Below are 17,932 nucleotides of genomic sequence, written 5' to 3' on the forward strand. Positions count from 1 at the left end.
CAAAGCAGATGGAAAGAAGTAATAAAAGAAGACACATCAATAGAGATTCTATTGATATTAAAAGAATAATAAGGGTATATTATTAACAACTTACACCAAACAATTTAGCAACTTAGATGTAATGAGAAAATAATTGAAGCACAAAACTATCAAAGTTTAGTCAAGAAGAACAGATAACTTGTATCTGTTAAAGAAAGCACACTGGTAGAATAATTCTCTTGCTAGTTGAAACGCTAGCTAGATTATACATTAACAAATGAGAATTTTTTATAGTTACTTTATCTTCTTATTTTAAAAGTTCTTTCAGAATTTTCTTAAATAGCTTTGAGATATACAATGGAGTATTACTCAGCCATCAGAAAGGATGAATAGCCACCATTTGCACTGACATATATGGAACTCAAGGGGATTATGCTAAGTGAAATAAGTTAGGCAGAGAAAGACAATTATCATATGGTTTCACTTACATGTCGAACATAAGGAATAGCATGGAGGACATTAGAAGGAAGGGAAAAATGAAGAGGGGGAAATCAGAGGGGGAGACGAACCAGGAGAGACTATGGACTCCAGGAAACAAACTGAGGATTTCAGAGTGGAGTGGGGTGAAGAGACGGGTTAGTCCCCTCATGGGTATTTAGGAGGGCACTTATTACATGGAGAACTGGGTGTTATACGCAAATAATGAATCATGGAATGCTAAATAAAAAACGAATGATGTGGGGTGCCTGTGGGTAGTAACTCAGTGTCTGCCTTCGGCTTGGTCATGACCCCAGGGTCCTGGGATCGGGCTCCGCATCAGGCTTCCTGTTTAGCGGGAAGCCTGCTTCTCCCTCTCCCAGTCCCCCAGCTTGTATTCCCTCTCTCACTTGCTCTCTCTGTCAAATAAATAAAATCTTAATAAAACAAAACAAAAAACTAATGATGTACTATACGGTGACCAACATAATTAAAAAAATAGCTTTGAGATATAGTTAACATACTATTCAGTCATTTAAAATATACAATTCAGTATTGTATTAAAATATACAATACTATTCAGTCATTTAAAATATACAAATATACAATTCCTGGGTGGCTCAGTGGGTTAAAGCCTCTGCCTTCGGCTCAGGTCATGATCCCAGGGTCCTGAGATCGAGCTCTGCATTGGGCTCTCTGCTCAGCAGGGAGCCGCTTGCCTTCCTCTCTCTCTACCTGCCTCTTTGCCTACTTGTGATCTCTGTCAAATAAATAAATAAAATCAAATAAATAAATAAAAAAAATAAAAAAAATACAATTCAATGGTTTACAGTATATTCAAATATATGTGCAACTATCACCACAGTTAATTTTAGAGCATTTTCATCACTCCAAAAAAGAAACACTATACCTTTTAGTTATCACTCCCCTAGTTCATTAGCTTCCTTTTATTAAAGAAAAATACACTGACATATCTACTAACATATAGCAATATATGAATTATCTTAATGCATAAAAAGAAAAATATTTAAGAATATCCATTTGAGGGGCAACTGCGTGGCTCAGTCATTAAGTGTCTGACTTTGGCTCAGGTCGTGATCCCAGGGTTTGGGATTGAGCCCCATTATTAGGCTCTCTGCTTCACAGGAAGCCTGCTTCTCCCTCTCCTGCTCCCTCTGCTTGTGTTCCCTCTCTCGCTGTGTCTCTCTGTCAACTAAATAAATAAAAATCTTTGAAAAAAAAAGAATACCATTTGATAAAAACTCTCAGAAAACTAGGAATAGAAAAAAACATCTTCAATCTGACTAGCGCATTTACAAAATATCTACAGCTAACATCACACTTAATGGTGAAAGACTGAATGTTTCCTATTAAGATCGAGAAAAGGCAAAGATGTCTGATGTCACCACTTGGTATTGAAGGCCATAGCTATTACACTACACAAGAAAAGAAATTTAAGGCATATGGGCTGGGAAGGAAGTAAAACCAACTTTCTTTGCAGACAACATGATTATCTATGAAGAAAATCCTAAAAAGTCTACAAAAAAAAAACCCTTCTAGAACTAAGAAGTGAATTTAAGAAGATCACAATTATATTTTTACATACTAGAAATGAACTGAAAAGTGAAATACCATTTGAATACCATTAAAAACTATTATTTACAGATTATTGTTAATATTAATATAATTATTTAGGGATTAAGATGTGTATAAGACCTGTACAATGAACTACAAAACATTGCTGACAAAAATTAAAGAAGATCTAGATAAATGGGGAAATATATCATGTTCACAGATAGGGACACTCAATATTACTAAGATGTCAATTCTCCCCAAATCACTTAGCAATTTGGTACAGTTACAATTAATATTTCAGGTTTTTTTTTTTTTTTTTAAGAAGAGGAAAAGACAAGCTGGTTCTAAGCTTTATATGAAAATATAAAGGGCCTAGAATAGCCAAAATAACTTAAAAAAGAACCAGGTTGGAATCTGATCTCATGATTTCCATAAGCTGCAGTAATCAAGACACTCTGATGTTGGTGTAAAAATATACATATAGATCAATGGAAAGAGTGAAGAATACAGAAACAGACCTACATATTTATGGTGAATTTATTATTGATAAAGGATAATTTTTTTCAACAAATGGTGATGGAACAACTGGCTATCTACACGCAAAAATAAATAAAATTCTGGGGCATCTGGGTGGCTCAGTAGTTTTAACATCTGCCTTTGGCTCAGGTCATAATCTCAAGGGTTCCGAGACAGAGCCCTGCAGTAGGCTACCTGCTCAGCAGGGAGTCTGCTTCTCCCTCTGCCTTTCATCTTACTCGTGCTTTCCCTCTTTAATAAATAAAATCTAAAAAAAATCCACCATCCTAATAGAATAAAGAGATTAAAAAAATAAATAAATGAAACTCAACTCTGACCTCACACTATAAAGAAAAATTAACTTAAAATGTATATGGCTATAAACAAAAGAATTAAAATTCTATTCCTGTTAGAAGAAAATCTTTGTGACATTAAATTTTAGGTAAGATAAAAAAATCGCAAGTCATTTAGAAAAAAACAGACTGGATTATACTTCCTCAAGATCAAAAACTTCTGTTCCCAAAAAACAAACAAAAAACCCCAAAACACTTCTGTCCCTGAAAGATAAAACACAGAGTAGGAGAAAATATCTGAAAACGCATATTGGCTAAGGAGTCTTTATCTTCTATATATATATATATATATATATATATATATATAATCTTTCAACCTAATATAAAAAAAATAGGGGTAAAAAATTTGAAAAGATACTTCACTAAATAAAGTGATGGAAAATAAGCACATGAAAATTTACTCAACATTACTAATCATCAGAGAAATCCATATTAAAACCATAATGAGATACTGCTACATACCTACCACAATGGCCAACATTAAAAAGAGTGATAATCCTTATAAAAAATAAAAAATTAAAAAAAAAAAAAGTAATAGAAAAAAAAAAAGAGTGACAATCCTAAGTGCTTTTGAGAGAATGTGGAGCAACTGGAAATCTCATACACTGCTGGTAAAAATGCAAATTGGTTCAATCACTTTGAAAAGAGTTCAGCAGTTTCTTACAAAGTTAAACATACACCATACAACCCAGCAATTCTAATCACAGGTATTTACCCAAGAAAAATGAAAACATACCCATACAAAAATCAGTTTTATTTATTAATAGCCAACAAAGAAACAACATAAATATCCATCAAAATGTCAAAGAATAAACAAATTCTGGTAAATCCATAAAATGGAACACTTCTCAGCAACCAAAAGTAACAACTACTGATACGTGTTCCTACATGGATGAATCTCAGTATCATTATACCAAAAGAAAGAAACCATAAGAAAAGGTTACATTCTATCTGGTTCCATTTATATGACATCTGGGGAAAGGCAACACTCCAGGAGCAGAAACAGTTCAGTGGTTGCCAGGATCTAGGCATGAGGTGAGAGGACTGACTGCAAAGCACCCAGAGGGACATTTTATGAGTGATGGTTTTACTACTGCATATATTGGTCAAAATTCATCAAACAATACAGTTTAAAAGGATGAATTTTTTCCTTATCTAAATTCTACTTCAAAAACCTGATGTAAAAAATGATTCTCTTAATAATTATGCTATTTCATGGGCATCTTACCACTAGCATAAACTTTCCCAATCAACCTTAACATCTCAACCTACACTCTCTGTTAGTCCAGCCTCTTCAAAGAGCTCTACTCAAATCCCTTCTGTCATGCTAACTCTGACTCATGCCCTTTCTAGTCCAAGTCATACCCAATACCTACCCAAAGCCTCCTCTGACTGCTGCAGGGCATAATATTTTCAACATATTCTGAAACCCTGTGACATGTGCTATGTTTTCACATACATAAAAAACAGATTACATGCTATGGAGTATCCCTACTGATTTCTTCTTTGGGGTTGTGTGAAAAGTTCACATCTAAGAAAATATAGTTTTCTGAGGGCTTGGTACCAATTACCATAGTTACTTAGCACAAAATCACCATTTGCTAAAATTCAGTTGATTTAATGAATAATCACACAGTCTTGTAGTCATTCAAATGAAATCGCCACAGGATGCTAGAAGAAACAACCAGACTTTATAAAATCGTACTTTCTATGGAGCCCAAATAGAAAGATGTGGATGACTTAGACATTACTACACCAGAAGGCACAGAGCTAGACTACGTAAGTCCTTGAAATTATCTTTCAAAGAGCTGCCAAGGTGGTTATCTGTAACATCTAACAACATAAGAATATTGAGACCAGTCAGGCTTGACTTCTTTTTGGAAATAGGTGAGGTTTTCCTCTTGGGTATAGTGCTTTAGAATAGAACAAATAAATAAAGGCAACCACATTTTAAAAGAAATTTCAAGAACAAGATAAAGAACAGGTTATTCCAATAAAAACAGACTGAATGCATGTGTGTTTATGCCATGGATATAAAGACAAATCAGATTATGTACTTGGTTTTTAAGAAGCTACGATTCAGTAGAAGAGACAAATCTGTGTACAAGTAAACATATGGAAGAAATTGAGAAGAGACTCATAGAAACTATGATGAAGTTTAGCAAAAGGAAAACTGCATATTTTGCGGGGGGAATGTTAAAGAAGATTCCTTGAGGAGACAGTATTTTTGACAGAGACTGTGAAAGGCAGAGTAAATGGAGGAAGGAGATCACTGACGGCACACGGTACACGGTAAGTAGATGCCTAAGCTGATTTTACAAATCCCAACACTTGAACACAACAGCCCAAGATACAGAGGAAATTTTGTTGTTACTTATAATGCTAGCTAGATCATACATAAACAAATAATTTCTTTTGATAGTTTCTTCATCTTCTAATTAAAGTAAAAAATATTAACTGCATATTAACTATCATCTATCCATTAAAATACATGGCAATAGGTAATTTCACTGAACAAAAGTAAGAAAATGAAAAAAAGAAATAAGTATCTTTAGAATACAAATAAATACATTGTATACTTTTTCCTCTCCTTCAGGTGAGGACAGTAGTGCTTTTTCCTCTTGTTCTGGTGTAGGTTCAGCATCTCCAGAGATGAGCTTTCCAAATACCTGATGAAGACAGGAGTATGAGATGGGATCAATGGCAGTAATTATTAGTGTAGAAGCTAAAGGATGCATGAGCTAATTCTGCAGGCTTTATAATATTACTATGCTATCCTTGCTATACTTTTAAGAGTTACGGGTGCAAAATGAAACACAGGAGTTTTGGGCTATGAGAAGAAGAGAAAATGGGTCACATCTGTTGCCAGCCATCTCTAACAAGTTTTACAAAGTATTTTGTTACTGTTTTGGTATTGTTATTGAGTAAGATTTTATTTCAGGGCATCCTGTGCTAGATTATGTAGTAAGGACACTCACTTGAGATGTAATAAGTCTGAACACTCGCAGAGTCTCGGCTTCACAGTTCCTTTGCTGGGCCACACTGGCTGAAATCTGGCCAGCAATTTTGGTGCTTTCGCCATCCTTCCAGCCCAGGACTTTCACTTGTCGAACTCTCAGTGTATTTTCTGGGCCCTTTAATTCAATCTTGATGATGTGATTATCCCCTCCTGGAAGTTCACTTGTTACCCAACCAATGTGCCTGGAATCCAGATCAACCTAGTATAACAGAAGAGGGATAGAAACCTAATACAGCTGTCTCACTCTCTTATCACTGTCCTATACTTAGCGCTAATAACAGCAAGCTCAAATCACAAAGACCTGTGCAGAGACCAAGGTTTACTTTGTTACTTCACACTGATTATCTTACTTAAACCTTGTGAGGGTAAGTAATACTACAGTAGCTATTACACAGATGAAGTGAGGTTAACACAGGTTAAAGGATTCTTAGTACTAGATGGAGCTGAGAATTAAAATGCAGGTCTGAGCACTTTCCAGGGACAAGTTATATAAGTAACATCACTAATCACTTTATATGTGACAGTCCTTTCTGTATACTATGAGTAAGAGCACTCACAAGATCAGCATGGGGCCCTGTTTTGTGGATTTTTTTTTTTTTTTTTTTTGGGTGGTGCATCTTCACATAAAAGTACCATTTAAAGATAAATTTTTTAAAAAAAGATGAGGATTTTTGATGTGCAGTTACTTAATATGTTTTACTTTTGAAGAAAAATTATATGTAACTTCACTTTTATGATTTCTTATTTCACTGTATTTCACTGTGAAACTTTTTTTCAAGGATTAAAGTTCAATGCACTGTAAAATGGTTTTGACACTATTCACTTGATAACATGAAAACCATTATTACATTATTTGATGTCAAAGAGAAAGGAGCTGCAACTTCTACATTATTTATGTAGCCATCTAAATTGGTATTATTTTAATTGATAATGCCAATTTTATAGAAAGAGCATTAAGTATAAATAAATAGTACCTCACTGAATAGGATTATTTCCCTAAATTTTTTAGCTTTTTAAACAAAATTAATTATTTAATCCAAAATCTCAATTCATTCTGTCCATGATTTGAAAAACAAAGCAAAACAAGTGGTCAACATTTATGGGATAAAGTTGCTACAGAAGAACTCTGATAAAGTTTCACTAACACAAGTCAGTTTATACAGAATTTCAGATACACACCCAAATAAAATTTAACTTGTTTCTAGAGATGGTTTGTAAGATCAACTTGCAGCCTGGATACAGTTTCAGTGTTCTAAGTAATAGATTCAGGCTGGAGGACAATTATCTACATTTTAACCTGAGGTGTAGGTGTTCATTGTGAATTGGATTTATAATGCATTTAAAGCACCCTGAATCTTTGTAAGGGAGGTGGAGGCAGATTGGAGGACTGTAGGTACAGTATAAGCGTTCGTGGCAGGAGAGCATTTAGGGCACTAATGGATAAAATGTTTAGCACAGAATGGTTATAAACATTCCTATATCTGGAATATTTGTCAGGTTAGTGTTTTATAAACAGATGATTTTCTATAGTACTTTGGTAGCATGCCAAAATTAGAATTTAACAGTGGAGGCTGAGAAGAATTTCTCCCTAGGTAGCAAAAAATTTAATGACAAAATTTTAATTACCTGCTTTATTCTGCACAAATCTTCTACTGCTTTGCCAGTTAAGAAGGTCATTGAGGTAACTTTATTCTAAAATAGACAATTCACAACAATTATTATCCTATATTCCTGGTCCTGAATTTACAATGGTTTCTTATGGCCTACCAATATCACATTAACAGTAACTGTCATTTTTCTTCCCAACTGACCTCACTCCCTCTGCCTGATCAACCACATTCTTACAACTCCAGTCTTGCCTTATTCTCACAAATTCTACCTTCGGTCTCCATGGGCTCTGAAAGAGGAGCTTGGCATTCCCTCTTTTTATCCGAAGTCTAAAGACTGATTTTTTTAAAAAGATTTATTTATTTGAGAGTGAGTGAGTGAAAAAGAAAGAGCATGAGAGGGGAAAGGGGCAGAGGGACAGGTAGACTACCCACTGAGCAGGGAGCTTGATGCAAAGCCCGACATGGGACTTGATCCCAGGACCCAGGATCATGACCTGAGCCAAAGGCAGATGCTTAACCAGCTGAGCCACTCAGGCGCCCCCAAAGTCTAATGATTTAAATTCTATCCCTATCATGAGACCTTTCATAACTCTGTTTGCCACTCCTGTCCCACTCTCTCTGCTATACTTTCATTGCTTCTGGAGGTAAAAACAAGGAAGGTAGGGGACTTAACCAACAGATACTTGTGAGTATCACAATGTACATGGACTGCCTTACAGATTTGGAGAAGGATGTACGAGAATGACGGGTTCTATTCTCTCGAGATCCTTGCCACACTAGGGAAGGAACATTAATTAACACATGAAATAAATATCAAATAGAAGTTCAGAATCTTTAAGTACTGAAAAGAATCATTCTAGTACTAGAGCCAGAGACCCGAAAGTTGAGTAACTTTTATGTAAGGCACATCAAGGAACAGGTTAGCACATTAATTCCTGAGAGAACTGCATACTTAGCTGTATGTCAGGTCTAGGCTAATCCAATTCTAACAATTGCTGTGTATGAGGCACTGATGGTGGGCAGGTGGGGACACAGAGGTACATCAGCCTCAAGGATGCTTGTAACTAAGAGGAGGTTTCTTAAAAGGAAAGCAGATGTTGGCTAACCTACTGGGGCTTTTATTTTTAGTCTTTTTAATTTGTTTTTTAAGATTTTATTTATTTGACAGACACAGATCACAAGTAGGCAGAGAGGCAGGCAGAGAGAGAGAGAGAGAGGAGGGGAAGTAGGCTCCCTGCTGAGCAGAAGCCCAGTGTAGGGCTTGATCCCAGGATCCCGGGACCAGAGATCCCAGGTAGAGAGGCCTTAACCCACTAAGCCACCCAGGCGCCCCCCTACTAGGGCTTTTAAAAACGAGTATTGCTACGATTCTCTCCCTAAAAGGGAAAAATGTCAAATTGATTGCCATCATTGTTCTGCCATTGTCCTGGCTTAAAATATACCATGAATTATACATAACTTTGTACTAAACAGTAAATTCTAGGCAGAAAAATGTTTTGATTTCTTACACTTGACTTTCTAGTTGTGTCAAATGAAACTCTTGGCTCCAAAAAGGAGATATGCCTTATGATATATTAGCTAAACCCCCTTTTCTTATTCACTGCCAGGGAACAGGAGTTAGGGATGGCTGTGGATGGCAAGGAATGTTGATGGGAGACTGGACTTCTGATGTTGGCATCCTATACGGGTTATCCAAGACCCAACCCCACTACTCTGGCTCCTTCCGGGAAAGAAAATACATGAATGGAATGGGGAGAAAGCTAGCAATGGTCAAAGGGGATTTATTTACTTATTTATTTTAAAAGATTTTATTTATTCATTTGACCGACAGAAAGGCAGAAAGGCAGGCAGAGAGAGGAAGGGAAGCAGGCTCCATGCTGAGCAGAGAGCCTGATGTGGGGAACAATCCCAGGACTCTGAGATCATGACCTGACCCGAAGGCAGAGGCTTTAACCCACTGAGCCACCCAGGTGCCCCTCAAAGGGGATTTATTAATACTGTTTCTGCTAGCAAGCCACAACCCTTCTGAGGGAAAAATTCTAAGGAGTTCCTTCCCCAGGAATGGGAGTAGAGGCATGTGAGGCAGCTGGTGTTTCTTCTTGGTTCTCAACAGTCCAGGAGATAGGACTCTTTTTCCTTTGTTTACTGCCTCTTGTCAAGGAGTACTAAATTCAGTTCAAACATGTGAACAGGCTAGGTTAGGAAGAATACAAATTATGATTATTCACGGTAGTCTAGATACCCCACCACCACTGCCATGAAAGCTAAGAGTGAGGGCTGGAAACTGAGAGCTAATTACATGATAGGTCAAAGTATGTTAAGTGCCATCAGAGTAATATAAAAAAAGAACCTAGAGAAGGGAAAGAGTAAATTGTTAAAAAAAAGATTTTATTGGGACGCCTTGGTGGCTCAGTTGGTTAAGCAGCTGCCTTCAGCTCAGGTCATGATCCCAGCATCCTGGGATCGAGTCCCACATTGGGCTCCTTGCTCGGCAGGGAGCCTGCTTCTCTCTCTGCCTCTGCCTGCCATTCTATCTGCCTGTGCTCGCTTGCTCTCTCTCTCTCTCTCTCTGACAAATAAATAAATTAAAAAAAAAAAATCTTAAAAAAAAAAAAAAGATTTTATTTATTTCAGAGACACAGAGATAGCAACAGAGATAGAACATGAGTGGGGAGGAGAGGGAGAAGCAGGTTCCCCTCTGAGCAGGACCCTGGGATCATGACCTGAGCTTTAGGCAGACACTTAACTGACTGAGTCATGCAGGAACTCTGGAAAGAGTAATTTTTATAGAAGAGGTCCTGGGAGAGGAAATTTTTCCTGGTCTTTCAAGATTCTGGAAGAATCGGATAGGCAGAGTTTAAGGCAAGGACTTCCAGGCCAAGAGAAGAGCTGAAACAAGGGCATGTGGGCAGGCAGTTACAGTGCATTCATTTATTCTGCTTAGCTGGGAGCCAGGGTGTTCCTGTATCACATCTCTTTTTAGAATTGGTATTCCATAGTGCCCCAGTCCTCTTAATCTGTTTTTAGATTTAAGATTTATTTGGGAAACATAAATGTTGTTTGGTGAAGTTCTACATGAAAATCTTTTTGCTAAACTCAGAAATGATAGGGCATAGTCACTGACGGTCTGAAAAGAACTAATGAGCCACAAATTAGTTTCCTTTCTTACCCCGAGATCTCGCGAATTGTCCACATGGACAGATACGTAGCGGGCATTGATTCCTTTTACACAGTTGATGGTGATGTTCTTAGTTTTGTTTTTATCCTCATCTCCTGATTCCCAAAAGGTTTCTGTAGAACCATCTGTCAAACTGCCGATCATGGCAGGTCGGCTTGAAGTTTTTATGTCAACAATGCTGGTTAAGTCCTTTAGGCACATTACTATGCACAATTCCTACCGGAAACAAATGCACGTTATTACAACACTGAAATGGAAATCTTTCCTGGTAATAAGACAAACAAGACATGAGGTAAGAAACAAATGAACCAAATTGTTTAGGAGTAACCTGCAGTTTCTCCTTCTACACACTGTTGAATGTTAGCGGGATAATACATGACAGCGGGTCAATGACTGACCTGACTCATTGCTTCAAAGCCAGACTGAATACTGATGCTAAAACTTTCTTCACTATCTCCATCATCTGATTTTGACAAAATATTGTTAATGTGATGAAAGACATTACTCTGATGGAGGAACTGGTGATCAGACTGCTTGAATTTCAGACTCCAGCACCTAAAAAGGTATAAGCAATACATTAAATAATTTCTAAGGAATTCTTGGAAAAGCACTCCATAGTTAGTATTCCAAAAAATCTTAATGTTCCAGGTGAAAAACAGAAATGGGAAAAAAATTAGGAAATAGTATCACTGCCTTTTTCTGAGAAATAAAGGCAATTTCTTTGGGACAAGGTATGACCTAAAGAAAGTTTGTTCATTTTACATCTAGAAAAATACATTTACATATAAAGAAATTTGCTTCTGTAGCCATGAAGATAAAGGGTATAGAAACAAAAAAGGTAATAGATCAAATTTGCAGTTAGACAAGTGTTACCCCAACTGAAATAGCCTCTCAAATTTATTAGTTTTAGAATTCTATATTAATTCATCAGAGTGTATATAACACATCCTGCACTTCAAAAATCTTGTGAGGAGGAAAACACAATCTCCCCTCTGCTGGTCTTATCATTAGGGCTGTGGGTAGCCAAAAATCACTCCATCACCTTACAGTTTACAAAAGTCAATGGAGCATTCATTTATATGTGTGGCTCCATATGTAGATTTGATAACAAGGTTCACAATGTAGAAGTAATGTTAAAATCTTAGCAGGCTTTAGACTTAAAAGTAGGTGATGCTCCCTACCTTGTATATAACTAAGGTTCAATTTTTCTCAAAATTCTTTTCAATTCAAAAATCAGTATTTTAATTTCTATTTCTGAGACTTTATTCTCCCTCTCCCTTTTATGACATTTAAAAGTCTCCTCTTAAGTAATGGAAAAATTTACATGATGGTATAAAATGTAGGGGACATGATGAAGGTCACAATTCTTCACCGAAAAGCTCACTCCCTCACTTGCAGCAAAGACATTTGCTGCTCTAAGTGGGAGCTGTAGGCTCACAGAAGACCAAGTGGGTTACACAGGGCCAGAAGGAGTAGAAGGGGGGAATCAGGTACTTAGTAGCTTCATGGCCTTAGCCAAGTGACCTCTCACATCCTTAGTCTCCAACTCTGTAAAATGGGAACAGCACACCCCAACTTCCTGGCTCGAGGGGCCTCCCAAGTGCACTCCCAGGGACACAGGCCCAAGCTCTTCTTGTTTCCACAAGAGTTCATTCTAAAACATAGCAGGGAGCTAACCATCCACAGGAGTGGGGAGGACCAGGTTTATATCACTCATTCTATAGCAAATAACTGACCATCCCCTTTGCAGTAAGCACCAGTCATTGGGGAGTGGGATGGAGGTGGCAGGGGGAGTACACAGAAGTGGGTTTTTTAAAAATATGTAATCTAAATATATTTAAATATATTTGGGAAAAAACAAAAACAAAAATCTCCTCTTGGGTAGCACTGAGACAAGTGACTTGGGGTAGAAGTGAGGTGGGATGTGAGGAAAACTGTTATAGACTGATAATTCAGAGCATCAAGAGTGTATTAACCTCATTTTATAGAGGGGCAAACAGGTGTGAGCTAAGAAGGAGAAGTCTTTGTATCTTACTATTTATAAACAAGGTCTTTCAAGCATTTTGTGTTTGAATACTACATAAAATCTCTTCTCCACTGTACCTAGAACACTTAGATGTAAAATTACCTTAGGGCCATTTGCTGTAATGAACTGCCACTGGGGAGAGACATCATAAGATCAGAGATTGTCTGAAGTAAGCGGTGAAATGTGTGTGGTAAAGGATGGGCAGCTTCCCCGGCAATCACTATATCCGAGAGGGGATGTTCACATACTCTCGTGTCCTTCTCCTAACACAGAAATGGAAAGCGAGTTGATCAGTCTGTATACTGAAAGGGACTCCCCCCCCCCACAAAAAAATTATGTATACTTAGAAGTGTTATGTATACAGTAAAGACAGTTATGTAACAGAAATGCAAGCAAGCAAACTAAAACCAAATCATACCCAAAACATGCTTTCACTAATTATGTTTTGTACTATCTTTTAGGGAAAAAGTGATGAGGTCACTCATAAATAAAATCACCAAACAAATGGATACGATATCTGTATAGATTCTGGTGAGCTCACAAATATACCAACAAGGCGACTTCTATGTTTGGAGCCTCACCCAAACCGCTGACCTACAGAGTAGTCAGCCAGTAGGCAACTGTTTTCATCTGATAAGTTTTAGGTTGGTTTGTTATGCGGAATATTTAGTTGTTAAAGGTGTGAAACAATCTTACACTGTAATTGTGTATTTTTTTTTCTATTTCTCCTTGCAGTTCTGTCAATTTTTACCTATTATTTTTAAGACTATATTACTGAGGGGCGCCTGGGTGGCTCAGTGGGTTAAAGCCTCTGCCTTCGGCTCAGGTCATGATCCCAGGGTCCTGGGATTGAGCCCCACATCGGGCTCTCTGCTCGGCAGGGAGCCTGCCTCCTCCTCTCTCTCTGCCCGCCTCTCTGCCTACTTGTGATCCCCTGTCAAATAAATAAATAAATTCTTTAAAAAAAAAAGACTATATTACTGATGTATACATGTTTAGAATTGTTCATCATTTTGTAGAAAGCTTTTTTATCCCTATTATTAATTTCTTCTTAAAACTTTCTTTTCTTCTGATATTAAAGAGTCACACCAACTTTATTTTGTTCGGTGTTTGTCCAGTATATCTTTTTCTAAACTTCCACTTTCAGTCTTCTGTATCCTTATGTTTTAGATGTGATGCTTATGAAACAGCATCTACCTTTTGTTTTTTCATCTATTCTAACAATTTTTGTCTTTTATTTAATTAATTTTTTAAAATATTTTATTTATTTATTTGGGGGGGGGCATGAGTAGTGGGGAGGTGCAAAGGGAGAGGCAGAAACAGATCCCTGATGAGCAGGGAGCCTGATACACGACTTGATCCCAGGACTCTGAGATCATTACCTGAGCTAGAGGCAGAAACCCAACTGACTGAGTCACCCAGAAAACCTTTATTTATTTATTTATTTATTTATTTATTTATTTATTTATTAAAAAAGACTCATTTATTTATTTGAGAGAGAGTGAGAGTGTGTTTATGTGTGTGTGTGTGTGTAGGGGGAGTGCCAGAGATAGAGAAGCAGACTCCCCGCTGATCGCAGAGCCCCACACAGGGCTCTATCTCATGACCGAGATCATGACCTGAGGCGAAATCAAAAGTTGGATGCTTAACCAACTGAGCCACCAGGCATCCCAATTTTTGTCTTTTAAATGGAAGATTTAGTCCTCTTTGTACTTATTTCTAATATGTTACTTTCTATTTGCACCACTTCTTTCTATTTTGTTTTCCCTCTTGGGGAGGGGCTGAGTTGACTTTTCACATTTTTCTATGAGTTTGGAAATTATACACTCTTTTCTTTCTTTCTTTTTTTGTTAAGGTTTTATTTTTAAGTCATTACACTTTGTGTAATGACACACACTCAACTGAATCTAAAGCTAATCAAAATCATTATCAGCCCACTGAACACCAACACCAATCACCTGCCTCCTGATGTATATGGTACTGCTGTGTGTATTTTGGCACTAAGTTTTACAAATCACTCCCATTACATATTATCACTTTTTATATAGTCTTTGTTAAGATTTAACATTTTCTTTTCTTTTCATTCTCAGATCTCCCATGGAAGATCTCCTATTGTAACTGAAGCGCATTACAATTTTCCTTTGCAACAGTCTGTTTGTGGCAATCCCTCTGTTTATTTTCTGAAAATATCTTTATTTTTCCCTTCTTCTATAAAGATAGATTCATTGGATCGACAGTTATTTTCTCTCAGCACACTGAAAGTATCAACTGATTGCCTTTTAAAAAAAGTTCACCGTATTACAACTTAAAATACGGTTACTGAAAATTCAGTTGTCCTTCTTACTGTCCCTACTTTAAGTATAATTTTTCCCTCCAGGGCTACTTTAAAGACCTGCTCTTTGTTTTGGTTGTTCAGATAATTCACTATGATTTGCCCACCACGATTTTTCTTTATTCTGCCTGGGGTTCACTGGGCTTCCTGATTCAATGTATTGTCATCTGTAATCAATTCTGGATAATTTTCAGGTATCAATTCCTCAAATAGTACAATTTTCCATTCTGTCTATCCTCTCTTTCTGGAACTCCAATTAGATAAATGTTACACCTTCTCATATTTTTCACTTTTTAAAGGAACTCATTTTTTTTCTGTTTTATTCTGGATGATTTCTTTAGGTCTCTCTTAACAGTTCACTAATTTCTTGACTAATCTGCTGTAAATCTCAGAACTGATTTTTTTTGGTTCACTGCTTTTTTTCTAACATTAGTTATTATACTAACATATAATTCTTACATGTTAATTTATTTAGTTCTTTTTCAAATCTGTCATTCTTACATTTCTTCTTACATTATTAAAGTTTGTCTTTCATTTTTTAAAGCACATTAAACATAATTATACTACACAGATAGATAATAAATTACAACTACTGAAATTGTTGAAGGTCTATTTCTGCTGCCTGTTTTTTCTGCTAGTTCTCACTTAGGGTACTTTGTTTCCTTATGAATTTTAAGAATTTGGCTATGATAATGTTGTCTGATATCTTTGCAAATTAATCATAATTAAGCATATAATTTCAGAATGCCTGCAGGTGAATTAAATGCGGTCTAGTTTTCCATTTACAGATGAGGCTCGTAAGTCACAATGTAACAGATGTGGAAATGGGTCTAGCACCCAGGCTTCTAGGGTCCTAGTCAATGTCCTTCCATTATGCAGGTTGTTTCCTATAAAATCCAAGTCCTTTCTAGCCAAGCAAACATTTTTAAGTTTCATGTCCTTACATAGTACATTTTTATTACCAACTTAAAGCAATGTTGTGAAGTAGATAGATCTTCTATAGAATAATGTTGCCCTGTTTATCTGTCTTATGTAGTACTGTTAACAGTATATACCTTTCAATTCATTGTTTCAGGACAATAATGTTTAGTGAGACATCAGAACTAAATGACCGTCTTTGCCAGAGAGAAAAACATGTTGCTCATAGCACTGAAATTTTACTCTTGCCTTTAGGTTATATAACCTGTGAATGAGCTCATGCATATTATTATATTATCTGAAGATGGTTCTACTCTTCTATAAAAAGATGGACAACCCCCACCCCCACCAAAAAAATCTCACTTACTTGTTCTGCATTTTCTTTGTTTGTTTTATTTTCCTCATCCTCTTCTTCTTCTGGTTCCACTGGAGCAGGAGTTAATGATGCCACAAAATGCCACAGAATATCATGTAGAGAAGTTGTTTGGATAACATTACACAGAAGCCAGTTGAAAGCCTGAATAAATGATGGTTAAATGAGTCAAAGATAAAAAGAAAATATGTGAGTAAACATTACCAAGTATTCCATGGACCAAGTATTTCAAGTAAAGATACTAAAAACATCTGACTTTCATTTTACCAAAAACACACCAAACTTGAAATAGTCAGTAATTTTGGTTCCCAATTAAAAAACATGATAGGGAAAATAATACATATGAAATGCAACGCAGAAGTCTTTTTTTCAAGCCACTTTTTGCTTCAAAGCTTCATCTTCATATTAATTTGCTAAAGCACATTTTTTTCCCAACTTGTATTTAGGATAACACAAAATGTTTTTCAAGTTCTATACTTAAATGTATTTATATTGTTCCCATCATCGTTGAAGTGGCAGGTTATTTATTACACTGATGACAAAAAAGATTAAAAATATAAAAATACATATAAAAATACGACAGATAGCAATTCCATCATTTCCAGAGAATAGGCTCAGAAAAGTTATTATAGTTAAATTTATAACTCAAAAGCCCTACTTGTCCTCTCTTTTTCATGATTCTTCTAACTGAAATGATGTCATTCTTACAAAAAGCTTTTTTAAAAAAGATGCTAACAGGATTAAAACAATAAAGCACTACAGAAATAAATTTCTTGAGTGCTTAAATATGGATCTTTATATTCATTTATATTCATAAATGAAGAGTTTAATTTTGATGTGAACATTTTATATTTCTGATTGGCTAGTGTCTCTTAATTTTTTGATATTTCTGTTGAGTAGGAAAGAAACTAACATTAAAGAAAATCATCAAATGATTTGTATTATCAATGAATCAATAACCCCATTAATGTATTCATACCTCCATGGCAAAAACTCGGCAAGCAGATTTCCTTAGGGCCTGTTTCATTGCTATTTCAAGACCTTCTAGATCATGATGTTGTATAACAAAAGCTAAAACTGGCCATTGAAAATTTCGTTCTCCTTTGGAAAGAGAACTGTGGGCTGAGATTAGCCGGGAAAGCTCAGGAGATGGATGCCTCAAGAGGGAAGAACCAACTTCTATTTATTAAAAAAAAAAAAAAAAAAAAATTAACTTTCATTGACAATAATACATACAATTAATATATTTAAGATGATATTAAAATAACAGTATCTAGGTTATTCACTATAGTATTTTTTTTTTCTTTTTTTGGGTTTGTTTTGCATGTGACACAACTTCAATTTTTACTGAGGCTGAGAAAGATTAAATATACATTTTTTTTTAAAGATTTTATTTATTTATTTGACAGAGAGAAATCACAAGTAGATGGAGAGGCAGGCAGAGAGAGAGAGGGAAGCAGGCTCCCCGCTGAGCAGAGAACCCGATGCGGGACTCGATCCCAGGACCCTGAGATCATGACCTGAGCCGAAGGCAGTGGCTTAACCCACTGAGCCACCCAGGCGCCCTAAATATACA

The 17,932-nt window shown here is 36.3% G+C and overlaps 1 protein-coding gene across 1 annotated transcript in view; it reads right to left on the reverse strand.

Moving 5' to 3' along the window:
* MYCBP2 (MYC binding protein 2) overlaps window positions 1-17,932 on the reverse strand; it is a 267,804-nt gene that overhangs the window by 25,588 nt on the left and 224,284 nt on the right. Inside the window, exons 62-69 of the mRNA XM_082701514.1 lie at window positions 17,336-17,535; window positions 16,351-16,500; window positions 12,836-12,996; window positions 11,106-11,262; window positions 10,699-10,923; window positions 7,546-7,611; window positions 5,879-6,118; window positions 5,480-5,569 (exon numbers count right to left, since the gene is read on the reverse strand). Coding sequence (XP_082557640.1) covers window positions 5,480-5,569; window positions 5,879-6,118; window positions 7,546-7,611; window positions 10,699-10,923; window positions 11,106-11,262; window positions 12,836-12,996; window positions 16,351-16,500; window positions 17,336-17,535 — 1,289 coding nt within the window. The remainder of the gene's footprint in view (window positions 1-5,479; window positions 5,570-5,878; window positions 6,119-7,545; window positions 7,612-10,698; window positions 10,924-11,105; window positions 11,263-12,835; window positions 12,997-16,350; window positions 16,501-17,335; window positions 17,536-17,932) is intronic.

Source organism: Mustela nivalis, assembly GCF_964662115.1.
Source record: "Mustela nivalis genome assembly, chromosome: 15".
Taxonomy (NCBI): Eukaryota; Metazoa; Chordata; class Mammalia; order Carnivora; family Mustelidae; genus Mustela; species Mustela nivalis.